At 40.8% G+C, this 27,824-nt stretch overlaps 1 protein-coding gene across 2 annotated transcripts; it reads right to left on the bottom strand.

Moving 5' to 3' along the window:
* Positions 1–27,094, bottom strand: osbpl2b (oxysterol binding protein-like 2b). Of its 2 annotated transcripts, none has more exons than XM_080031110.1 (14): positions 27,020–27,094; positions 12,749–13,099; positions 10,343–10,469; positions 8,731–8,806; positions 8,448–8,582; positions 7,876–7,973; positions 7,571–7,753; positions 6,818–6,925; positions 5,696–5,785; positions 5,352–5,472; positions 4,636–4,761; positions 4,411–4,534; positions 3,812–3,902; positions 1–3,542 (listed from the first exon to the last, which is right to left on the bottom strand). In XM_080031110.1, the coding sequence occupies exons 2-14, from the start codon at positions 12,783–12,785 to the stop codon at positions 3,440–3,442; spliced, it is 1,419 nt and encodes a 472-aa protein (XP_079887236.1). In that variant the 5' UTR covers positions 12,786–13,099; positions 27,020–27,094; the 3' UTR covers positions 1–3,439. The 2 variants fall into 2 exon arrangements, with proteins under 2 accessions (XP_079887236.1, XP_079887237.1); XM_080031111.1 differs by having other exon boundaries at positions 26,965–27,029.
* Positions 27,095–27,824: the final 730 nt, after the last annotated feature.

Raw genomic sequence — 27,824 nt, 5'->3', positions numbered from 1 at the left:
TCTACCAAGCTGTCCACAGATTGGATATGACCTCCCCTACAGTCTCCCCCCGCCTCAAAATAAAACATCTGGTACAATGTTCTCACCAAAATAAAAAAAAGAACCGTTTTAAATACTATAAAAATAAATCAGTTGCACAAACCTATATGCCATTTTGCTTGTGATTACCTCTGTGCTGCACTTGTACACATATATAACATGGACATCCCAGTGATACAGTTCAAGAGAAAGCTGGTTAAGACATGAGAAGAACCAACACTCAAAGCAACATCAAACACAGATCTATTTAATGAGCATTATCCTTTTGACTTGCAGTCGAAACCATTGCTGACAAATGTGACTGTTCAATACACCCTTCTGTGTAGTGTTTTTGAGACTGATTTTATGCCGTTTTTTTAATGTAAAAGTTGAAAAATAGATGTTTTCTGTGCACACAAAATAACCCAGAAAAGTATTCAATAGTGACATTTTAGCAGCCAGGACACATTGGAACAGGAAGGAATGATTAGTCTTAAAAGTCCATCTAGGTTTGGACAGTATTGGTTAAAATGACAGATGTATGGGCCACAGTAAAATGTTCCCCTGTCACAACTAGAGAATGATGTCATCTTCAAGCGCCAATTAAGACACTCCTCAATCATACACTTCAGATTTGTGTTGGAGAGAGAGAGAGAGACAAATAAAGAGCGGTTCGGATTAGACAAATTAGCTAAAGAAAATTAAAAAAAAACTACAGATATAATTCATAAAACGTTTAACATCATAAATAATGCACATACCTTTAAAAAAACACACAAAAACACAGACAGTGGAATGAAGAAAAAGGGGGAAGTGACAAATCCAGGCTCTAAAAAAGAACAAATGAATGGTTAAGTTGATCCAAGGCTGTGTTGTGAGGCTGGTTGTAGTGCAAAGTATTTCAACAAGTTCTAAACATCTATTAGGGAATACATCAGGATAAACCAAGAAAGGCAAAGTCATTATTTAGAGGTGCATGTGACTATTCAAGCTGAGAAGCCAAAAGATGAAGTGTGTGTGTGTGAGTGTAGTTGAGTGAGGGCAATGTAAAGCTATACTGTACAATATCTGAATATGTGCTGTTCATGTAGAGGTGCAACAGTTGCATAGAGTTGGTGTGGGTGAGAAATAAATGTGTTTTTGTTAAACATCCAATATTTGAATACAGGAAATTGATGAATATAGAGATTAAAAAAATGTACATTTCTGATGATCTTGTGCAATAGATTAGTGTGCTCTCTATGTTGTTTTATTAAACATTTATCTTATTCCATTCCCGATGCAAAATTAACCAGGGTATTATATGAACAATCCACATTAAAACAAGAGCAAACACACCGCTGAGGGGATTTTGAAATCAATTAAATTTGAAAACTAAAAAGCGTAATTAAAATTTTTAAAAAAAATTGATCTTTTAGTATATATACTTTGTAGATGGTACGTCTGTATTTGGATTGTAGCCCCCAATATAACTTCTGGAATGTAAAGGCTGAAAGTTAACCATTTAAAATATCACTTATCTGTAACAGCAAGATGAAACTTCACAGCGGCTAAAGTCCACACATTTTTACTGGGTGCAACACATGATAACTTTTGTTTCCATATGTTGCTAATCCCTTCTATTTTTCTTTTACTACAAATGAAACAGGAGAAAAAAAAACACATGGACGTATTTTCAGACAGTATGACCAAGACACCACGACTGAAGGAGACACAAAGGGATGTATCTTTCTGATGTCTCTTTTTACTCGTTTTGCATCTTTTCGTAGAGCTCTTCACCTCCCTGTGGTCATGAAGTGTTTCTGTAGTTATCTCTCTAGTCATATATTGAATCTATTTGACATTTTGCAGGCGACCCCCTCAAGGCCTGTTCAGCGATCCATCCATTCTATGCAATCCAATCCAGCCAAACAGCAGAGTATCTAAGTCTGCATGTTGCATTACGCCGACGATGACGTTTTCTTTCTTTCAAATCGTGTTATAACGATACTGAGCTTAATAATGATGTAAAACCAACATAGTCACACTCGGATACTTCACCCAGTCCACTCTCTCTTGTACTTCATATGCCTTCAAGTGTCTGGACTTGTTAATGCACTCATTCACAACCATGAATGTGCATGTTACTGTTACTTGTTAGAAACTATGTCGATCAGGTTAATGCAGATGGTGGTTGTGTTTAATCCGGGAACTAAATATCCACGTGTCCTCTTCATGGAGTCTGGGATTTAAAAGTAAAATATGCTTTATAGACAAGCGACAGTTTCCTCAGAAGAATGAACCAGATTTTCTGTACTTGTGTGAAACCTGTCTTGAATATCAATGAAACCTCAGCTATCGCTTAACAGCCAGCACAGTAAAAGCAAGTCCTCCTAAGCCGCTTTTAAACATTCAGTTAATAGTTTTTTTTTATTTAACATTGGGTAAGTAAGCATTGTTTATCATACTGTACGTTTCTACTGGAATAAAAAAAACAACAGCTGTTCAAACAGACACATAGGCCACAATGGGAGTGTTAAGACAACAGAGTTACATTTTGAGAGGGCGAAACCAACCTATGCTCCATTCATTCATTCATAGCATGTGGTTTCTTCTCTGATCCCAGGTCTGCTCAAGCTGCACATTCTACTCTGCTGTCGAAGTTGTGTCGACTTAGTTCAGTGCGTGAGGGATACGATACACATGGACACTAATGCTTCCATTTGTCTTGTCCAATTCAACCAACAGTACATCTTAATTTATAATATTCATATCATTTTGTTCCATAGGGAATACATTGTCACCAATATATTTATTTTGGGAGTGTTTAAGGGAGTGATTAAAAGCCAAAAATAAAAACAAAGAGCAATTTCGAGATCCACTCTTCAGTCAAAGGAGCATTCACGTCCCTGATGTTCCCCCGTTGACTCGCTGTCCCATCTCTCAGAAATCAATCTCTGTCGTTACTGTTGTTTTACATGATGTTTCTTTTGCTCATATTTTAAAATGGCGCCGTCCAGAGTTCTGGTTCCTCAGAGGAAAAAGCTTGATTGTAAAACGATGTTAAAACATTCATGTTTAGATGTGAAACCGACTCTCTGCCACTGCGATTGGTCGGGGAATAAAAATGGTTCTTGTGCTCTATATATACGATGCCGGGGCAGAGAGCTGGGTAAAATGTTTCCGAAAAATGTCACAAGATGGAGAAAAAAATTTGAAAAAATAAAGACTTGAAGCCTCAGTTAAGACATGGAGAAGTTTGAGAGGAGTGACTGCGCTGGGTGAGTCCATCATTCTGAAGGCAGTTGAGATGGAGATGTGGATACTAATCATATCTCTCTTTCGTTTCACCACAGGCAGATCATTGCAGGTTAAGAGGAGAGGGTGGAGGGAGAGGAGGAGGAGGAGGAGGAGGAGGAGGAGGGTGAAGGCCAGAGGGCTCTCAGTAGATATCAGGCAGGTCTGTGTAGTTCCTATTGAAGTAGCCGCCGGTGTAGAGCCAATCCTGGGCGCCGGTGAACGGGTTGGTGCCCATCTGGAACCATCTGGAAAAACACACACCAGCACTGGAATAAATGGCTGCCGAAATTGACCTTTAAAAGCATAAATATGTGCATGGATGACATTTAAGGTTTTTTTTTCAGGGACTATAATTTGTCAATGTATATATTTTATTGTTTATTTTAAAATGCATGTTTCTGCCCGATTTACATTTTCTTTATTTGATATTGTATGGTTATAATTTCATGTTTTTGTATATGTTTTATCATTTGATCTTAATGTCTTTAGTAGTGTGTATGGGTGTGTTTCCCACCTAGTAGGCCACTCCTCTTCACTCTTGGCTCTCTCCTTCCTGGAAGTTCTCTGTTTCTCCTCAAGTCTCTCCTTCTCAGTGCTGGCCGCATCTGCACAACAACAACAACAACAACAACACACACACACACACACACACACACACACACACACACACACACACACACACACACACACACACACACACACACACACACACACACACACACACACACACACACACAATGAGGTTTGTACCATTTAGCTCATCGATTTAAATGAAAGAGGCTTATGCTAGAATACATTTATTATTTCAAATAGTCTTTATACACATCGTCCACCAGACAGTGACACAGCTATCCAGCAGGTGGCAGCATTTTATTATTATTTTCTAGTGTTTTTATCCCACTAAAGGTCATTTAAGACATTATACTTTCAGATGTATTATTCAGAAATGTAGCGTCAAAGGAAAGTTCATTTCAGTTCAGTAACTTCTGTCCTTTTTATTTTGAAAGAAATATGGAGGTTCCTGCAGGGCACTGCTGCCAAAACAACTCACTGTATGATCATGCAAACCAAACTCGATTATTGACTGATAAGGGGCCTGGTAAATGCAATTACCCATGTTGCTGTTCTCCATGGCTCTGATGTCAGGCCTGAAGCGACAGTCTGTGGGAGCCAAGATGGCTTCCATGCCAGGCTCCAGCTCATTCAGAGCCATCGCAAAGTTGGTGAAGTTGTACATCTGAAGAAGGAAGAGAGGGAATAACAGTTAAGTAAGTGGTAAGTGTGTGTGTGTGTGTGTGTGTGTGTGTGTGTGTGTGTGTGTGTATTCATCTTGTCTACCTGTGTAGAGTGTGCAGGTCTGGACTCTATCCTCCACAGCAGCGTGCTTCCTGGTACCACACACACCGTCTCCTGGACTTCGGGCATGTCGTCTGCATCGTCGCTCTGCCCTACGTCCTGCTCCTCCTGAAAATTAGATGAATAGTCATCGTAACCGCTGCTATAGGTCCACTCACATCTTATATCATGTTAAAAATGACTCCATCTACACTGCATCTAAAAACAGTTACCATCTATAATCACAGTTAGTGTCACAGTATGTGTTGCTTCAGTTTCAAAAACCCAACAGCAAAGCTCAATCCGCTAAGAATACTCAAACTGAACAGCTAAAGACCTCGGGGCCAACCAGGCCTGTTGCTTTACCTACATCAAAACATAGACAATGCTGTGGACATCAGCATGAATTCAAGAGGGAAATAAAACAAATAAAAAAGGTCCAAACACCAAAATTATGAGACAGCAAATATAGAAAACAAGCAATTCAATGCAATTCATAATCAGTCCATACAGCCTTTTTTATTTGCAGTAAAGACTTAACCTCCTTGAAAAACAGCAAAGAAAATCCAGTGTCATAACAAGAGTAAGGCTTATATGAATCAAAAGGAAGCCTTTAAAAGGTCCTTTATGATCATCAGAGAAGAAAGGAGACTTTTATAGCAGGAGTTTTAAAGAAGCAATAGGTGTTAATCCACAGGTTTTTTCTATCCTCCACTCACATTCTTCTGCTTCTTGTTGTCTCCTTTCTTCTCTGACTTCTTGTGAGTCTCGTAGGCCTGAGGGTCCACGCTCCACATGCACTCAGTCCACTTCCCATAGATCACACACTGCTTCTTCTTACTGGATGGAGGGAGAGACAAAACCATGGAGAGGAGGAAGAAGGGATGAGAAGAGAATGGGAAGTAGAAGGCCAGAGAGCAGAGTGGGAAAAAGAGAATAAATGTGGGTGGAAAACAAAGGACAAGAAAAAATAAATAATTATAGACAACATTCCGATGAGTTGAAACACTTTGAATGCTAAACACACTTCTATAATATGCATAATGTGGGTGTGCATTCTCACTTCTTATCCAGGATGTATCCCTCCACCTTGTGCAGCTCTTTGCCAAACATCCCGCAGGGCTTGAAATTCAACACACACTTGTCTCCAGTGCTGTAGGAGAGAAGAGGGAACCTGTTACTAACAATTATGGTGAATCCAATGTAGAAATGTTCAATAATGATTCTTTGTATTGGAACATTTTGTATCTTTTCATAAAGAGTATGCACCAAAATCAATAGATAATCATTCATTTTGACACCAATCACATTGGTTAATTAAGTTTATCAAAAAAAAATGTATGTTCAGAAACTGACAATTACCAACATTAAAGTCTTTCAAACTATAAGTCTTCCGGTTGTCAGTAGAAAATAGCACTTTTACTTATTGTAATTGAGAGTAGTATTTTTTATAATCGAACAACTTCATTCTAACCCTCCTTAGAGGCGTGATGTTGCACGGTTCTGAACCCAGATAGACTGAACATTTGTCCAGAAAAATGGAAAATGTCGATCAACTTTCCCTATGTTTTCCATGAAAGGCCTTTTATCCAATCAGTTCAACAGTAAAGCTCAGTGTCAGCAAAAAAGTGTGCCATCAGACTTTGCACAGGCTTCACACTCCCTGGTGTGAATCTGTGCAGCTGTGTGAAGATGACACAGAGCGTGACGGAATACACTACAAAACAAGCTTTGCAGAGCATCCCTGGATAAACAAAGGGATGAAAAATGATCTGGGATCTGTTTCAGGGTTACAGATCTTAAGTATCAGAGTAAAAAAGGAAGGAAGCAGAGAGTGGTAATGCAACAGATCTGTGTCAGTTTTATAATACTTTATTTGAAATTGACTGTGGTTCACTTTCACAAGAACTGAGAAGCCAAAACTCTGGAGAGTCATTGGTCAGGACTGGGGAGTGTGTTCCTGTGTTAGGCTCAATGATACGGTAGCTCCTCTTAAGCAACAACAAAAGGTACATTTTACTGCACATTGTTCTATCTTCTGTCATATATTAATGCTTGATGTATATTTGGTTCACCATAGCTTTACCATGTCAGTAACATCTAACTGTACTTCTGCCAACAATTTATATTCTATAAAAAGGGGAAATACAGCTTTCGAATTATACAACTCCCATGTATAGTTTACCTGTGGTTGACTATCTCCACTGTGCCATACTGCTCTATCCATAGTTTGCCCAGGATGATGTTGTGCACGCAGCAGTAAGGGTTACTCCATGTGTACGCCTCGCCGTGCCTGGAGGAAGAGAGAAGGAGGGATGAATGAATTGGGGATTAGATAGAAAGAGGGAGAGGTAGAACATTGGGGAGAACAAAGACAAAAGTAGATTCCGAAACTGATTTCGGATCCGATAGAATTCTATAAACACTATGGCTGTGTATTGGCAAGGACTTACCGTGATACTCCACATAATTCACTGAAGATGTAAAACAACTGAAATACAAGTGTGTGTGTGTGTGTGTGTGTGTGTGTGTGTGTGTGTGTGTGTGTGTGTGTGTGTGTGTGTGTGTGTGTGTGTGTGTGTGTGTGTGTGTGTGTGTGTGTGTGTGTGTGTGTGTGTGTGTGTGTGTGTGTGTGTGTGTGTGTGTGTGTGTGTGTGTGTGTGTGTGTGTGTGTGTGTGTGCAATCTAGGTGGTCTTAATACATCACCACAATCGCATTATACTGATTATTCAGCAGGCAAATTGAGTCACTACAATTGAACTCAAAACTTTAATTCTGATTCAAAACTTGGCAATTCGAAACCATCAAGATTCTAGCCATACTGCGACATATAAACAGGAAAAATTAATATCACATACATACATATTGCCAATTTTATCGCACAGCCCTCATGAACACACACATGCTTCCAGCAGCCTCTCTCTCTTTTGCACTCACTTGAGCAGCTCTAGTGTGATGATTCCTTTAGGCTCGGCCTCCACGCTCTTGCCCCAGAACTTGAGTTTGGGGTAGATGGAGCCGTGGAAGACAAAGTCCCCGCCCAGGCTCTCTGCGTGGAAGGCACTGACTGGAGGGTGATGGGAAACCTGCTCCGATACCAGCCGGAAACCCTGCTCAGGTCTGGAGGAGGGAGAGGAGAAATATACACTCAATAAAGCGGGTGACCTTTAAATGCTGGGGGGGTGTGTGTTGGTGTTGGTGTTGGTGTGTGTGTGTGTGTGTGTGTTTGTGTGTGTGTGTACCTGTTGAGTTCATAGGTCTCTCCCAGCAGAGGGTTGAAGGGTTTTCCAGTTCTGTCCCACTGAGATGCAACTGCTGACACAGCAAAAGCAGCTACAGCCTGAAAACAAACAAATGAACCTCATGTTAGTGTGTGTGTATATGTGCGTCTCTCTATTTTCATGAATGTTACCAGTTCTCACAGTATTTCTTGGAGCTAGGCTTAGTCAATGAGTGTGTATATGTGTGTGTCAGGGGAATTTTCACGATAGTTTAATAAACTGTGGTGAAAATAATTGAAAAATGTACTTCCAAAAAAGTAAAAAATAAAACATGTTTGCATGTTTATTTAGAGTGATGACTGGCTGTCTGTGTGAGTCCTGTGTGTGTGTGTGTGTGTGTGTGTGTGTGTGTGTGTGTGTGTGTGTGTGTGTGTGTGTGTGTGTGTGTGTGTGTGTGTGTGTGTGTGTGTGTGTGTGTGTGTGTGTGTGTGTGTGTGTGTGTGTGTGTGTGTGTGTGTGTGTGTGTGTGTGTGTGTGTGTGTGTGTGTGTGTGTGTGTGTGTGTGTGTGTGTGTGTGTGTGTGTCCGACCGACCTGCATGCGTTGTAAGGAGTCAGGCAGCGAGCAGGCTTTGTTGATGAGGTAAGTGTGTTCCATGTATTCTGTGATTCTCTGCAGGAAGCTCAGAGGCTCGTTGAAGGCGATGGGCATGGTGATCTTGGACAGTTCCTGTGAAAAGCACACACAACATCAAGTGTGACTTTAAGAAATTCATAGAATAGAAAAACTACTGTTAAAAAATGGCCATTAAAATATGGATGTTGTCATTAAATGGGGAAGAATTTGATTGTGTGTGGAAATGTGCGGGTCCTTTTACCAGTCCAATGCATTTCTTCAAGATACTCCAGACACTGACAGTGTTTCTGGAGAACATGGGCGCAGGCAATGACGTCCTAAACAAAAGAAGAAGAAGATTAAGAAATGACTGGGTAGCATGAATGGGGAACACACATATACGGACACAGGCACAGTCGTGTAAAAATAAAGAGTCAGAGTGCAACATAACATGGTAAATAAAGTCCCAACAAGCACACACAAGCATTTAGTGATGTTGTAATGTTTATATTTTGACCTGCTCCCCTTGAATACCAGTGTTTGAGCTAATCTAACCTGGATGAGCGCCCTTTGCCCCTTTCTATATATAAAAAAATACAGGAACGGCTTCTGCCACCTTCTCTTGAGCTGGAGTGTGAGGCAAAAAGCTAAAAATGAAAAATGTTAGACTATTCCTTTAAGCTTCAGAAGGTCTTAGGTGTGTTGCCGTTGTTTTATGTATCCAAACAATAAGATGTCCAGAGATGATGCTGATACCATAGATAGTAAATAATATGGATGTAGCATCCGGGCTGACCTCAGTTATTCACACGGCATCCAATAATCCTGGTTTGTGCGCGTCGCCATTTTGTGAGGGGGAGGGAGATAGCTCCGAGGCAAAGTGAGGGACAACGGGCGGAGAGCTGTCACTCAAGAGATCGCGGCAATACATTTTAACCTCCAAAAGAATAAAAACTAGCGTGGTCCAAAAAAATTCACCCCCCTCAGTGTTGTCATGGAGATATGACCTAAACATACAGACTAAAATGGTTTTGTGGCCCAGGCTGTAAATAGGTTTAATAAGACTTTGAAAACGGCCTGTTTAACAAGTGAGTCAATGAAAAACTGCTCGGTCTTGGCACCACCCCCCAGTGGCACTTCCGGGTTATTACAGTTGTGGTCACTTCCTTATTGGATGCTGGTAAAAATCGCTGAGGTTGGGGCTTGGCTGATACAGAAACACAGACACAGTGTCCTATCAGTACCAACAGTATCTGATCTGAAAACCAAGGTGGTAGATAAGCTGAACATGTGGTTGGTCAGCTCTACAGCAGGTCTGAAAATACACAAGTGCTACAAATTATATAATTAGAAAGAAAGAAACAATTCGCCCCAAATCTAACAGCTGATTGACATGAGAAACGGAGACATATTTGATCAAATGGAAAAGTCAAGGCTCTCCTTGCTAGAGTGGCACTAGTGGAAAAAAAAAATCAGTCCCTGAATGTAAATGCAACTTTGGTGAATACTGAAAAATTGCCTCTCATATGCAGTTCTTATGATAATGCAGTAGAAGTCGCTCAAATATTTCAGCTGACGGCTTCAAATTATATGTTGTTCGTATTAATATGGCAGCATACAGTTCAAAAGAAGGGACAAATCTTTTCAGGAAATCATTGGTTGGGATAGATGCAGACCGAAACAACTTCAAAAAAACTGTAAACAAGAGAGCAAGAGGAATGCGGACGGGGTTCGTCAAGTGGCATGACCAAAAAAAAGTGGGAGAGGTTAAATAGTTTCTGAACAAGATTATAATGCATCAACACACACACACACACACACACACACACACACACACGGTTGCGATGGAATGTCGGGTTGGAATGCAGCAGTACCTGTATTTCTTGATGCCATTCTCCTGAGGCACTGATCCATTGCTCTTCTGTTTACTGCCGTCAAACACCGGCGCATCTTTAAAACTGGCCTCAGACACCCCTTCATACGACTCGTCTGAATCCAGGCCTGTGGGACAGAACATGATACATACAGTTAGAGTTAGGAAAACATGCTCATTCAGCAGTGTACTAACAGACAACATGGGGACATACATGATACACCTATAATTTGTTTGCTAAATGAAACTGCCACAGACAATGAAACACGTTTGCATACAGTTTTTGCATTAGGGACTTTAAGCCTGTGTTTGACTGGCAAATTCTATTGATCGCCTGAAACTGTTTACACTGACTGACATATTCAATGAAACAGTACAGAGGTGGTTCACATTATATGTTTTTTCTTTTATGATTCCAAAGTTTTGGAGATAAAACATATTCTGCCAGGCTAAATAACGGTAAAATGCATGGAGACTGTTATAGTGTAGCCAAGACACCATGGCATCTTCTTTTAATATGTTCCAATAAATGTAATAGAAGTCATCAATAAAATAAAAGGTAAACGTGCCATCATGATGCAGTGGGAGAAGAAATATTTCCCCCATTCAAAGCAGGTGCTTTTAAAGCTGCATAATTCACTACTCAACCTGACAACACTAGATGTGATGTAGCAGTCTTTTATGGTATTAGGTAATGTTGACCTACACCTGGCAGCCAGAGCATGAACAAGGCATGTAAGCATATAGTATAGTGCTGATGGGGGTGGAGTTACGGTCGCCTTAACAACCGCTTATAATAGACCAAATGGATAGTATCCTTTAGTACACAGAAACACACCTACTCAGATGGAAGTAGCACTTTAAAAACAGGTAACAAGTGTGTACTGTATATCAGTGCAGGTAAGCCATTTTAGATGTAAATACAACTCAATGGCCTTTCACATGAATATAGAAGATGGAAAAAGTAACAGAATATTGCTGAACAATGAAGAGACTATAAAAAAGGCTTCAACAAATTGCTCTTCCCTACGTGTGAATGCTTCTTTCGCATTATGTCCAAAATATGAGAAGTTTGCAAGCATACAATTAGCTTTAACATTATTGTAGTAGTTGTATAGTAAATGTTTTCATACTCAAAATAATGAAGGTTATTTGAAAGAAGTTCCAGTGTAATGTATTATAAAGAGAAGTGAAACTTGCAATTCAGCCATTTGCTGCAAATCTCCAATTTTTTTGCAGTATCCACAGTGATTTGACCATATCCTCTCATGCGTTTAGCTGCCAGGAACTGACCTAGGAGTAGACCTGAACACCTCATTCATTCAGTCTGGCTTTCTATAATGTATTGTTGGAGCTATCAAAACTGAAAATATGAATTATTTTCATGGTGATTTTGTTTGTTTTCAATTGATTTTTTTTTCATCCTAATTAATAATTAATTAGTATTTAAAATTGGAGGTCCAATGAGGTAAAAATAAAGTAGATGATAATAAGCCCTTGCTGTAAGTCACCTGAAGCCGCACGTACTAATGAATAATACATCAGCCCTGGTCTGCATCTGTCTCCGATGAGCAAGATGATCATAATCATCACACACACACACACACACACACGCACTGTAATTTGGAGCTTCTTTATAACTTCTCGATAATAATTGAACTAACACCTTTTTCCACTATTCATCTTTTTGCACACAGACACAGACATGAACACAGCCATAGACTCTGATAGAATCCAGGGTGTATTATTGGACTACACTGATCGTGATCAAAAGACGTCAGGCCTCTGAATTATTGAACATAATCATCAGACTGAGGCAGCTCAGGTTCCAGTGGATAGTATTATTATACTTCTATGATGGAGACAAACACACAGACCATCTAATCAGGATTGATAGCCTCCTGCAGCAAAAACTATTTCACAAATTACATTCCCTCATGACATAAGATCCTAACAAAAGTAATCAATACTGTCTGTATAATTACGTTTGTGAAATTGCAAAATTCTGTTAAAACTCCTTTAAAATCGATTGATTAATAGATCAAATCCACAGAGGACATTAGCCATCATTTGGTCTAATAACAACATGAGTTGTTCCTTTGAGAAATAACTTTCTATCGTTAAACTAGAACGGAAAAATCGCTCATCAAAATGAAATAAAAATTACATTATCGAGTAGTTCAATAGTAAAAACACAAAAGCAATTTTTGGTCTCTCCTTTGAGAACATCTGCAAACGATCTTCACACAGTGGAAGCCAACACAGACAGACAGTCAGACAGACAGACAGACAGACAGACAGACAGACAGACAGACAGACAGACAGACAGACAGACAGACAGACAGACAGACAGACAGACAGACAGACAGACAGACAGACAGACAGACAGACAGACACACACCCCCACCTGAGATGGCGTCGTAGAACTCATCCTCATTGCTCATCTTCTAGAGTCAAAGCAGACCAGTGGTTTAGGACAGAGGTTCAGCTTCAACAGCACATGTTCCTTTGGCTGACGGACCCTCACAGTGTCTCTGGAGGGAGAGAGCTGTCAATCAAGGTCCTTCTGGAGGGTACCCACGGCAACAAAGAACAATGTTGGTTCAATGTCCAAGTAATGTCCAAAACTTGGTAAGATGCTGATTTCTGGGCACAGAGGGAATGACACCAGTACGAAAATCAGAGCTATAGCACGTTGACAGCTGGTCTGGCTTCAGTTTAGTTTGTGTTTCTTGGGCTTCACAAGGAGATGGGTGACCTGTAGAGACAAACAACAACAACAACAACAACATCAGCCTTTAGTTTAGTGTCTGAGTTCACTCAAGATCAATGAATGTTACAGCAAGTTGTGTCTTAACTAAAGTCCGGTCGCTCCGGTGGTGTAATGGATAGAGCGCGTACCATATTAGCTCAGGCCTTCGTTGCAGTGGTCGCGTGTTCGAATTCGACCCGTTGACCTTTACTGCAGGTCATCCCCCCTCTCTCTCTGTCCCCCCTATTTCAACTCTGTACTATCAAATAAAGCTTGAAAATGCCAAAAAATCATCTAAAATAAAAAAAATATTTAAAAAAAGACTAGGTCAAGACGGCTTCAGTCACACCTGTGTGCTGGGAAAGTGTTGTGTGAAAAATCGAGTCTGTCTTTAAAGCAGCATTGGGAACAACTGTAGGCTATATCGTCACTAAGCTGTGATTTTTCACCAAACCCCTCAGAATCAGTTTATTGTCACTGGGGCCTACAATACCATACACACTGGGCATAGGCCTACAATGGAGCAAGATCATTCTCTATAGATCATAGTATGTCACATTCAAACACAGACTAAAAAGACAAGACAAAGACTCAATTAAAATGCATGGACATTAACATTTCATAAAATGAGGAGCAATAAAGCATGAATCTGTAAGGGTGCAGAGTCTGCCATAAGCATTTCCAGTAGTTTCTGCAACATAGGAGTGAAAGCAACATGCTGAGAAGAAGATGGTGAATAGATGACTAATGCTGTGTCTTCATGCTGGCCCTCTAGGAAGCTATCCAGGCTACCGGCTGAACACCTGCTCTGTCTGACTGTGAGCAACAGGCTGCTCTACCACGGCCCACTGGGTACAAACAGAGGGATTTCTGCTCCAGTGCTTACATAATCAGGACACCACTGTCACAGGCATTCTGCGGGCTCTTTGTTACCTCCTGTCTGGTACATTGGCTCTTCAATGTTTTGAATTGCCTTTCATCCATTTCCAAAATAACTATTATAAGCAATGTCAATAGACTTATAATTGGTTCTTTTCAGGAAGAGGACATTCTACAATTACTTGAATCGCAAACTCACTATTATGAAAACCATGGCACAAAACAACTTGTCAGGCAAGCAAATTAATTACAAAAAACATGTTATGCGTAGTTTTTATGTCCTCAAAGTCTGTCTTAATGATCCATTACCTGTCCTCACTGTGCTAAGAATAATTATCTTGTTAAAACACAGCCTAGGAGGCTCTGTCAAGGGGCATGTTGCTAGCTAATAGCTATGGCTCTGTAAACCGGCATGTAGAAAAAGGGTATCAAACGAAGGGTGCCCATTTACAGAGCCTAGGGTCAGTATTGACACTGGATTTGTTTTGAGCACACACACACACACACACACACACACACACACACACACACACACACACACACACACACACACACACACACACACACACACACACACACACACACACACACACACACACACACACACACACACACACACACACACACACACACACACACACACACACACACACACACACACACACACACACACTAGACAGGTAGCAGGTTGTGAGGAGATATTCACTGATTTAGCCAAAAAGTGATTTAGACAACAAGCACTCTCCCTTTATTGATTGTTTCCAGACATCCTGTTGACACTATGCTTTCTCTGTGGGGGATAATCAACTCCCACCAGGACAATGAAAGTATGAAAGAGGTTTCTGATAGGCTGCCTTTGATTGATATGGCAGCCCTGGCAATGTACGTAACTAGCGCTTCTATAAATAGATGACCTTTTCTCCACCCTGTTGAATGCCAATGAGTAAAGATGATAATCAATGAAGGTGGAGCCAGCATCACACATACAGGGTGTGATTCCAGTTTATGCACATCAGGCATCTTGTTATACGAGGTGAAGTCACACTAACAGGTTCACTGGTATGTCAATTAGTCACACATCAAACTCAAATAACACTGAAAGAGGAGAGAAGGATCATTGAAACTGTGCTGGCAGCAAACACCACAAAAAATGTAACCTAATATGACTTTTTTATTGTTTGGCTCTGTCTCACTCACTGCCCATCTAATCACACACACTACACAGGATAGGATCCAAGAGGAAAGCATATTCCACTTGTTCCTGTCACCACTATAACCCTCATGCTTGGCCTTGAGTAACACTACAAAGCCAAATGGTCGTGAAACAGTTGAATCACAAGGACACAGCCCGTACGGCAAATACCACATCTGTTTGACTTACACACGGTGAGTCATCATTTGACGCAGAGGCTCAATACCAGATTAGACACCATCACACTACGAACACCATCTACTCTCAAATACTCAGCTCTTAAACTACTTTATTTGTTTAGAATATAGATGGATGGGGGGCACCCTTAGCTCAGTTGGTAGGGCGTCCCCCCCCCCCCATGGGCCTCAGCCAGCAGCGGACCCGGGTTCGATTCCAGCCCGCGGTCGTTCTCTGCATGTCACTCCCCTCTCTGCCCCATTTCAACTCTGTCTCTACACTATCAATAAAGCATAAAAATGCCCCAAAAATATCTAAAAAAAGATTATAGATGGATGTCTAGTTCTAACCCTGCATTTGCACTTTGATGCAAAAATGGCTGTATTATTAAATGGAAATACTGCTGCTTTATGAGCAACACACAACGTTACCTTTGGGTGACAGTGACACAGTAGATTATTATTATTAAGCATATTGCAAACACTCTGTATTGCTTTTTCTAAGATCGTCATCAGCATTTTGACATACCTGCTGCAGTGTAATCAAATCCTGAATGACACTAATCATTTATTAACGTCATTCAATTTTCAGAGTTAAAAACAGACTGTGCTTGTTCTTTCCCCCTCCCTACCCCTGTCTCTACACAATGGGAGTGTTTCACCTTTCCTCAGGTTAACGCCTTGAGCACACACACACAAATGAACTGCGTGGCCTAAAGGCATGAGCGCAATCGATACGGTGGAGAGAACGGACGACAAGCTAAATACTGCCTGTCTGCTAATAAAAAGGCTTCCAACAAACAAGACAAGCCTACAGCAGCGATAACCCTTATCACACATACTTCTAGTGCCTCAGTGCCTTCAGTACTCAATGTTCTGCCCATATGCTGTGAACACAATGGTGCATTAAGACACGGGCCCCGGATCTTCAAGGGCCTCACGAGACGGCAGTGGCGAAGTGGGTAGGGAGTTCGCCTCTGGTGTGCAGGGTCGGAGGTTCGATCCCCCGTCTCCCCGCCACATGTCGAAGTGTCCCTGGGCAAGACACTGAACCCCGAATTGCTCCCGATAGTTAGCTTAGTTAGCTTAGCACCCTAGTGCTAAGCCTACCCTGTGTGGTAGCTGCTGCTATCGGTGTATGAATGTGTGTGTGACTGGGTGAATGTGTACAAAAACAATGTAAAGCGCTTTGGGTCTGTGATAAACAGAGATATAGCGCTATACAAGTCCATTTACCATACCATTACCACATGAGCTTGAAAAGACTGAAAGCAAACATAACATGATAGGCTACATACAGTATAATCTGTGCTCAAGAAATACAACAGCCCCCATATCAATGGTAAAAACTAGAAACACACCCAAAACCCTTATCAACATAAACCTTCGTATGTCTGTGAATAAAGCTAACAAACGGATTTGCTTTCATTATTACAACCTACCTAAGCCATACTTTACTGAACCTCCTTTGTCATTTTCTAGGATCTGAAATAGGAAACAAACACACGTGGCCCCAAGCTAAACTCCTAACACTTATTTCCTCACTACCCACAATTCAACAGTTCTCTTAGTGGGAATCCCCCATTCTGGAAATGATCTTTGAGCTAGCTATTAATACAAAATCTCATCTTCCAGACAAATGAGTCAAAAATATGACTGGATGCCAGACAGCAACATGATGCTGCCTACGTCCCTAAGCTACAGTCAACACAATGCTGGCTCACACTCCAGGCTCATGTTTTACATTGTACACACACACACACACACACACACACACACACATTACACAACCCATTAAAAGCAGTCACATTGGCCAGCAAATAAGTGTACTTGAGTATTACAACCACTGGGTGAACTACAACCCCCACGCTGCCCCTTGGGTCTTTCTAAACTATTAAACCGATTGTTTGCGCCTTAAAGTGGTGTATGACGTTCAGTTGTAAAGGCATTCCCGACATGGAGAACTTGATAAATAGGTCAGCATTTATTGATTTTTGGTAATCTTGTGCTTTCAATCTCCCCTATTCTATAACTTGCACTCACACACACACACACACACACACAGAGGAAGAGACAGAGAGCTCTCTGATTGTCTGCTGTAGACTCGAATCACATTGTTCACTTTGTCCCAGACGGCCATGAGCTATTACGTAACCTTGACAGACATGACACACACACACACACACCTCCATACTTTGGACAATAGCTTAGTTACAAGGCTCTTTTATTCAGTTAGATATACAGGGAAACACATGTATTTGGCAAGAGGGCTGTATAGAGATTATGTTTTGGAACAGAAGGTGAACCTCACCATGGAGATATTTACTATTCCATAATATAAGGGTTCTCTGAACATAATTAATTGACTACAACCTAATCATATTTTGCTGATCAATTTCATTCGACAAAAATAGCAAGCACAAATAATTTGATATGGCTCATCACCTGATACAAGTTTCCATAAAAATGAAATCATGTTGCTACTTTCTCCTCTCATAGGGTCAGAATGGGCAGTGAAATGCGCCACATTAGTTAGTTACATACTAGGCTGTCAGAAAATAAGTAGAGACTTCTATGGTATTCATAGTTTAAGTTCAAGTAATACGTTTAACTTTGCAAAGGAGATGACACTCCATCATATCTATGTGAGGACACGGAATCTTTCGGCTCCGTCAGAATGGTTACTGATTCACTAACCGCAATCAGGTGTGTGTGGCACTGATTGGCTAATTGAGCCCAGGTGTGAAGAGGTTATATATGCTCTGAGACCCCAGTGCTCTGTGCTGCTCATAGTCTCGCCCTCTGGGATAGTGAGAGGGTCTCTGGCTTTGGAGTTCCACAGTAAACTGTTGAGTTACTTGTATGCTTTCAGCTGCTTGGCAGTGGTGCTTTAGTTTGTTGTTTAGTGTTTCATCTTAAAGGTAGCCTGCGTGGCCCTTTAAAGCTCTTTGTTTTGTTTTCTCCCCTTCCCCATCTTCGCATTTGCGATTTAGTGGTTATCCCTCCAGGGATTCAGACACCCCTGGGTCCGCACCTGTGTTTTGTTTTTTAAGAAATCTAAATAATTTTACTATGGAATAATTTAAATTTTAAGACCATAGCTATGTGATGTAGCACACATTAATATTAGAATGAGCAATTCAAAAGTTGAGTTCTGATGTTCTGCATTCAAACAGTTCAAAGCTGTTAAGATAAACTTATATGCATTTGTGTATATGTGTTGCTCTTTTGAATTAGTATTGATGTGTTGCTAAAGCCTCTCCTAACATTACACCATCACCACCAACAAAGAAATGTAGAATAATTATGTTCAGACAGTATCGTTATCATCCAGACATCAGATCAGAACTAAAAATAGTGGATCTGTGCATCCCTAGTCACAGAGCTTGTGACTGTGGCATCCCATTGTCAAACTTTCCATAGGCAAATAACCTCATTGGGCATTCTTTTGAGACCTTTTAAGGTCTCAAAAGAATGCCCAATGACGTTATTTGCCTTGACAAACCTATAGAGCCATATGGCTGCTCCACTCAAAGGTCCAATGTTCAGATATGCTCGCCTAGCAGCGTGTGTCTCTGCTGTCTGCCGACAAAAACATCTTAAGCCACAGGGGGGGAGAGAGAGAGAGAGAGAGAGAGAGATAAATGAACAGACAAGAGCTGTTGCCGTGTGAGACAGAGCCCAGTACTGAGCAATGATACAACACACACACACACACACACACCTAGCACAAGAGATGACACACCTCTGCGAACTGTCAATTCAATGCGTGTGTCTCTCTCACACAATGGTTGCGTTCCGAATCGAATACTTTCTACTATATAGTATGTAGAAAAAAGATTTAGGACGTCCCGATTCTTGTGGCCAGATTTAGGATGGTTAGAAGTACCCGGATGTCCTACTTCATGCGGCCAAGATTGTTAGAGTTGAAAACTGCATCCTATTTGGGCGATTCTGACCCACAATCCAGTGCGCACGTGAAGTGACGTCACATCGACGAAGCCTCCATAAGAAAACAAACGGGGATGCGACGGATATAAAAGCAAGAGGCAAGATCAAGTCGCAATGTTATGATGAAATAAGAGAGTAAAGTATGTCCCAACAGTATGCCTACTGCATCCTAACTAGATTCTTTTTATCGTCGGATGTAGTATGTAGAATAGAAAAAAGAAAGAGTATGCGATTCGGAACGCAACCAATCTCTCACACACACACACAAACACAGACACACACACAGTTGTTTACTAACTTCTACTGTACACTGTTCAATCATATGGAGTGAGTAGTGGGACAATGGAGGGACATTTCTGTCTATGTAATTGAGTCTTTTCCGGTCTCCTGATTAGCCTTTTAAAAAAAAAGAACATGTGAGCTAGCAAAGCATTATTGCCTAATTGTGGTTACATAAATGAGAGAAGTAGGCACTTTGGAGACAGGCATCTTGGCTTTCTGTTGTTCCCATTTCACCTCCTTAACATTCCAACATCACTCGGTCAGTCTCACAACAGTGAGTAGCAAAGAACAACCAGACTGTGGCCGTCTGTCTCAGAAACATTTTAATTAGTCAGATATATTCATGTGTCTTGAGATGCAGTGAAAACAGTACATACCATGGAATAAAGGAGCCATTATGTGCCCATATAGTTCAGTGGCGCAGTTTAACTCTGGCTTCTAAGAGCCTGAAAATGTAACAACGACACAAAATGGAACAAGTACCCGCAATGTAAATTTAAAAAAAAGTAATAATTATGTAACAAAATGCTATCCACAAAACGTATGTAGCTTTTTTTGCCCAAAATGTAGCAACTTATGACATTTTGGGTCACTTACTACATCATGGAACGAGCAAAATGTTTATTGTAGTGTTAGTATCAAGTCTGTATTGCCTTGAATTACCTTATAACTATTGAAAGAATGCTTATTGAAACTACACTCTACATTGGAGCAATTAGCCTTTTATTCCATAAATGATTTCTATAATGTAATACAATTTTTACATTAGGAGAAACGTATTTTGCTGGCTCCATAATGTAATAAGTTGTAAAATTTTGGGCAAAAAAGCTAATATGTTTTGGGTTCAGTATTTTTGTTACATTATCGGCAAGTAATTACATTTCAGGTCGTTGTTACATTTCGGGCTCTTACAGGGCTGTTTATGATAGTTGGTAAAAAGATCAGACACACACACACACACACAGCAAATAAGTTTAAGTGTAAAACTGTTCCTCTTTTTTTCTTTGTGGACCAACATCCTTGCACTTGTCTTTCAAACATTTGACTTGCACAGAAACTCAACAACAAGATGAGGCGAATAATTCAGTCAGCTTCTTCACTATGATTTAAACTAGAACACTTTCCACTGAACCTTGTTTATGAGGGACATATTGTGCAAGAAAGAAAACATGTGTGTCATTTGATTAAAATGGACCAAGCAAGTGCTTCTGGGCATAGCTATAGGGATAATGGGAATGGGTTTGACCAGCTATTCCCAAAAGAGGCAACGCTGGGAAAACAAGAAGCACAGTCGTGCCACTGTGTCAGAGGGAGACTCTCACACACACTTACACACAAACACACACATGCTTTTTTGCTGTGGTTGCTGTCCTGTCTGTACACTCATTTGTGCAGCAAAGAAAATGAGGAACAGGAGTTTGGAGGACAGAACTGTTGAACACATTGGTTTGCTCTTATTAGATAGGTTTAAGGTCAACTAAAGCCAAAACTAGGTTGCAATACAATGCCAAGGTTGTTTTTTTATTTTCTACCGCCGCATCTGGAAAGTAGACAGATTTAGTGATCACACACACTTAAATTAGAATAGTTTACAATTTGACTAAATATCTAGAAAACAAATCAAATTAAATGTCAGAGAAAGGAAACCTTATTATAAAATCAAACAAGGTTTGGGGTTATTGTATGCCCAAGACTCCCTGTTTTCATCAAAGCAATATATAAAGTCAATTTCAGCACTATTTATGTTTCACAAACTGCTCCTTTTAAAACATAATCTATACATAGATAGTATATAATATGGATGTATCATCCGTGCTGACCTCAGTTATTCACACGGCATCCAATAATCCTTGTTTATGCGCTTCGCCATCTTGTGAGATATTTACTCCGCCTCACGTCGGGGGGAGGGAGATACGCCCATCTAGCTGACGTATACCTCCGAGGCAAAGTGAGGGACAACGGGCGGAGAGCTGTCACTCAAGAGATCGCGCCAATACATTTTAACCACCAAAATAATAAAAACTAGCGTGGTCCAAAAAATATTCACCCCCCTCAGTGTTGTCATGGAGATATGACCTAAACATACAGACTAGAATGGTTTTGTGGACCAGGCTGTAAATAGGTTTAATAAGACTTTGAAAACGCCCTGTCGAACAAGTGAGTCAAATAAAAATTGCTCAGTCTTGGTACCACCCCCAGTGGCCACCGGAAGGTACTACAATTTTGGTCACTTCCTTATTGGATGCTGGTAAAAATCGCTGAGGTTGGGGCTTGATTCTATATCTAGGAGACAGTTACATCATTGCTGCCTGAGGGAAAGGGAAATGGAAATATCACAAGACCGTTACCAAGTTAAGAGTTTAAATGTCAATATCCCACAAACTCATGTTTAGTCAGTACCACCACCACAAGTATGAAATCATATTCACTGGACCTCAGTCACAAGGCTAACCATGTTGGAGGAGGACAACTAAAAGGGAATGCTAACGTCAACAGCATCCATGCTAATCTGCAGAGAGCGGCCTCGCACCGCTGGCTGCGTTAATGGCCGCTCAGCAGAATGCTAATAAGAGCACAAAGGTACAAGAGCAATACAATGTACCTAATCAGCTAAAAGCACACACTGGTGCAGAAGTACAACATATAAATGAGAGTGTGTAGGGAAGCAAGACTGTTATGAGAAGCAAATGTATTGGCTGTAAACTGGACTCTATAAAACTGTAGTCAAGTGAATAACTTCTGTCGCCCCCATGAGGAATTACATAACAACGCTTTCAGCACACCTACGTGCGGTAAGCCTTCGGTGATTGCGCATGTGGAGTTTTGAGGCACTGATAGGCTTAATCAAATTTGTGTCAACTCGTTTGGCGATGGCTTGAATGTAACCGACATTCATTTATATGGAAAAAAGTTACGCACTATAGCTTTAACACATGCTGAAAAGGCACAATGTTATATCTCATCCGATCCCTTTCCTTTTCACCCACTTTGCATCTGGTTTCTCTTGGAGGGGCGAGATGAGGAGTGAGGGGGGAATATAAAGATAACACAAGCCTTTTTACAATGGCTCAGTAAAACATGTCCAAGGTTAGGAAAGAGAGAGAGAGACTAGAGGGGCCGGTTATTCCTCCAGATTGCATCAGTCATTGGGCCTTGGATGAAGGCATACGCCCAGGAAAATAAATCAAAAAAGTGATAAACACTGTCCCACCCAAACAATCACACACACACACACACACACACACACACAACGTTAACATTTCAGCAATTAGGCTGCAATTGCTGCTCAGCAACAACTGAAAAGTCAACGATATATCCCACGTGGCGACTTTAGGCCAAGAAGTCCAATACACCACCAAACAACACCCTTGACCTTTCTAATATATTTATTAATGCCACATAAAATGAAGGGAATATAACATTAACACAACCAACTAACGGCACCAAGAGGATGATAGGAGAATAGCATTGACAATATTACAATAATTCTGTAGTGCAGATTTTACAGGTTTAGCATCACCCGCATTATGGACAAATGAAAACAATAGCTCCAAATCTGTTTTTCAAATGGGAGACTAAAGCCAGTCCCTAGAGTCTAGTAAAACTGGTCCAAATAGTTTTTTAGTGGAGTATCTCAAATAACTTTTTGCTTTAACTGAGGGCCAAACTCAGTCCCCATCATGCGGCTGAAAATCCTAAAGTGTTCAATAGTTACCTAGTTTCTGTGATTCAAGTTATGAGTGTGTCCTTTTCTATGTTTCAACTGCTAGAACTCAGTGTGTAAACCCTCTGGGAACAGGACAATTTCTCATTCTGAACAGGATGCTGAGTGAGCACACACACACACACACACACTGTGAGTCAGCACGTTCCAGTGATACTTGCTAGGAGGAGTTAACCTGGGTCTTGACTTTCCCACAGGTGTAAAGATAGAAAGCCTGCTCAGCATCTTGCCTCGAAACTTTTTGTGTCCAACACCTTGAACACAAACACTGTGACACTCCCAGCTGAGTGCACATAATAAAAACACAAAAGCACGTTTTGTCTTTCATGTTGTTATACCGTGTGTGTGTGTGTGTGTGTGTGTGTGTGTGTGTGTGTGTGTGTGTGTGTGTGTGTGTGTGTGTGTGTGTGTGTGTGTGTGTGTGTGTGTGTGTGTGTGTGTGTGTGTGTGTGTGTGTGTGTGTGTGTGTGTGTGTGTGTGTGTGTGTGTGTGTGTGTGTGTGTGTGTGTGTGTGTGTGTGTGTGTGTGTGTGTGTGTGTGTGTGTGTGTGTGTGTGTGTGTGTGTGACTGGTTCAGCTGGGAGGAACTGGCTATGCTGGATTTTTGCTTCTGCGTTTAAGGTTATCAGGCCCAGGACCCGCTTTCATTTCATATGCTATCTACAACTTGTGTTTACATTTTTTTCTGCAAAGCGAAACTTTTTCTAGGAATTTTTTTCTGAGCTCCTGCTGTTGACACCAGTTTGTCAGATACAGAGAGAGTTTTGTGAAGCTGATACTAGGCTTAATCGACATTCCGTCAACTCGTTTGGCGATGGATTACACGTAACTGACATTCATTCCTATAAAAAAACCTTACGCACTGTAGCTTTAATGGTTGTGTTAAATTACCAGTATTTCATGATAACTAAACTGCTGATGGCACAGTATTGCAAATGCACCTAGAAAAAAAGCAAATGCACCTGCAGGGAAGCTAATAACAGAACATATTACTTATTATTATTATCACACACAGTATTGGTCTATAATGACAGTAGGCATAATGGTGTAGATGTGGCAGGTGTTTGTCCCTGATGGCAAACATGCACTTTCCTTCTGACCAGGAGCCAATCAAAGCAGAGAACAACAATGCAATGGCTGTGTGTATAAGACAGGCATGCTCCTGATTGGCTAGCCATTAGTCTGCTTGCTGCTATAATAAATTATGTATACAGTCTTGGTTTGTGTTGCCTGGATGGTTGCCTAGACTAATGTAATGTTAAACTCTGTCTCATCACACTGCAGACAGAAAATAAGCCCAGTAGCCTTACCATTATGAAGATCAATATAACTGCAAACCTGTTGAATGCCTCACACAATAGCTGATTGTATAGACACTACTTTAAGCGGTAGCAGGACACATGATCCTTCAGTAAATATTTTCCACGTCAATTTATTGTTCTGAATTTCGAACAGAAAAACTACAACTTGTGTTTCAAAACATTTTTGAACTGTCCTTACATCTGCTGTAAGTGTGTGTGTGTGTGTGTGTGTGTGTGTGTGTGTGTGTGTGTGTGTGTGTGTGTGTGTGTGTGTGTGTGTGTGTGTGTGTGTGTGTGTGTGTGTGTGTGTGTGTGTGTGTGTGTGTGTGTGTGTGTGTGTGTGTGTGTGTGTGTGTGTGTGTGTGTGTGTGTGTGTGTGTGTGTGTGTGTGTGTGTGTGTGTGTGTGTGTGTGTGTGTGTGTGTGTGTTGGTATACAGCAATTTGTGCAACATTCCTCTCACAACTGTTTTGAAAGCTGGCTTTTAAGAAATGGCCTTGCAAAATCCCCTTCCTGTTCCCCTAAAATCGTCTATAGAACTCGAGAAAAAAATATTGCATCAGTAGAATACCTGTCTAGGTGTCCTGTCACATTATCGACACTTCAATAGGCTACAGCAAAAAAAACAACAAACAGACATCTCTCATGTATGCATAGAGCGTCTCATGCTGCTGCTCTGTTGGTACAGTGGGATGCTCCCCTTTCAAACGGAGAGCATCGCCATAGCAACTAACTAAGGGGGTAATTAAGGCACGTTAGGGAGGAAGAGGAACAACACAATGATAACAGCTCTAATTCCAGAGAGAATGTTGTAATGTATAGGTGCCTTCCTGTGTGGTGTGCACACCTACTCACTTTAAACCGAATGTATTCTAACGTTTGAAATTTTACTGAAATACCACATTTCTGGTGAAATTGTATGTAGCCTAACCTATGTCAGTCTGCATCCCACGTTTTGTTTTGTTTTTACAGCAAAATATTAATGAGAAATACATTAAAAAAACAACTACAATTTGTCTTATTTGCAATCTTGGTATAGAGGCTTCAACAGAAGATAAGCATGCAACAAGTGATCAATATCCGGCACCATTGTAATTAAATATTTAATATAGTATGTTAATATGCCTAGTATGATCATATCAGGCCTAATAATAGGGTCATATGTTAAAGAAACTGAATAATCTATGTTTGCAGTTCAACTTCAGTTAGTCAATGTATTAACAATTGTTATAATGTATCTACAAATGATACATTTGCAATGTCTTGTTAAGGTCAACAGGATAAAGTTTGTCATTTGTGTCTGCACCATTGTCATGCAATGTTCCCAAGTGCTAGTCAATCATTTTGGATGCACTAAACAACAGTGAAATGGGATGTATCCACGCTAAGCCTAAGCACCTTTTCTGAGCATCATCCCCAACAACAGGGGTCAGTGAATGCACCCTCTAGCTCTCAGGACATCTCTATCTATCTTTTAGGGAGAGCAGACACACTGCAGGCTGTTTTGCTGCAAACATTGGTGTCAAATACAGTACAAAGACAAACAAGGCTTTGTTTAGTCTATCTGGTGAGTCAGGTCTAGATGGTGATCGAGGCAGTGACCAACCAAACCGGCGAGGGAACATTCCCACCGCTGCTGCTAGTAGTAATACCTACCTACCCACTAACCTACCCACTAAGGAGGCGACTTTAATTAATCTAACTTTGAACTACGTGCTACTGATGATCCAAGTGTTTCTATTTATCTAACACAAGGAATTCTGAATGGCTTTCACGCCTTCTTCAGACTAACATATCCGTTTCTTCTTTGGCTGTATGGTCTCACTCACATTTCACCTTGGTCAGACTTGAACTGACAATCGCACCACCACTATCCAACCTAGATAACTCCCTCCCAGATACTACTTGTTAATAAATGAGTAATATCCCGTAGCTAGGAATGGGTGTAGCCTACCACTCAAACCAAGCTGTGTTTTTCTTAATGAAACCTCCACTGACAACTTATTCAACGTCCAATTCGCTACATAAGTGCCAAGGAGAACCCATCCCAGATGATGCTACGCTACATTGTGAACTGCTCCCTCCCTTGCTAACACTAGAGCACACACACACACATACACATCTAGCTTGCCAAGTTAAAACTAACATATTTAACCTCGTCCAATAGTTCTGAACCAAAACAATGTCATTAAATAAGCATAAGCGGTCCTAAACGACAACACATCCAGCTGACAACTCAAACTGACAGGACGTCAGTGAGACAGCTCTACCCTAAGCGGGCGGGCTACAGAAAAATAAAGTGGCTAATTAACTAGCATAGTTGGTCGAACTTCCTTGTACACAAATAGGCAGAGCAAAAATGTACTACCTCGAAAACACAACAGTAGGCCATAGAGAGGGCAGCAACTAGTTGTTCGTCTTACCTCGGCGGTGTGTGCTGGGTGAGGGTTTTGACCAAAGGATGGGCAGGGATCAACCGTGTACTGACACAGAGGCGGAAGTCACTGACAGTGGGGGCGTGGTTACACAAATGACAGGCATGATGCGCAGCCAATCAGGTGACCAAAAACAACACACCCCGTGTAATGTCCAATGATGGCGATAAATAGTGGCTAGTGTTAGCCAATATTTGGATTCTTTATCTTTTGAGCCTATTTTGTGAAATGTTATAATATAATATATAATATGTTAATGGTCTGTGAGAAAATCCCATATTTTCACCAATTCAAAATGACAAGTTTCAGCATTATTGTTCATATTTGTGTTATTTTTTTAAATTAATAACAATGTCAATTTTTTCTGAAATAGCCTTAATATCAATGTCCTACTCGAGTCATGGACCTCACATACCTTTGTTTAAATGTCTAAATCTTTCTGGTATTTTGAAGCTTTTTTTTTCTTTTCATGAGGATATTGGACATGTGTGGGGAAAACGTGAAGTCAGGTGGATAGTGTTACATATAGGAGGTCAGTGAACGCCACACCCCGATGGTTTCATATTCCAGGTGTACGTCCCTCTCATTATCTGTCAGAGTAGATCACCTGAACACGAGGAGAATGACTGGAATTGTGAATGTTGTTGATGACTATGACCTTTGGTGTTGATGCCAATGCTGATTAGTGAAAAGTACTGGTGTTCTGCATGTAGATTGCTAAAAATTACACAGAGAGTGGCTCATAGGCTCCTATTACAGCCGTTAACCTTCAGAATCTATATATCAAATAGTC

Source organism: Ammodytes marinus (genome assembly GCF_949987685.1).
Source record: "Ammodytes marinus genome assembly, chromosome: 7".
Lineage (NCBI taxonomy): Eukaryota > Metazoa > Chordata > Actinopteri > Uranoscopiformes > Ammodytidae > Ammodytes > Ammodytes marinus.
The sequence above is the reverse complement of the archived record's forward strand: the minus strand, read 5'-3'. Positions and strand labels throughout refer to the sequence as shown.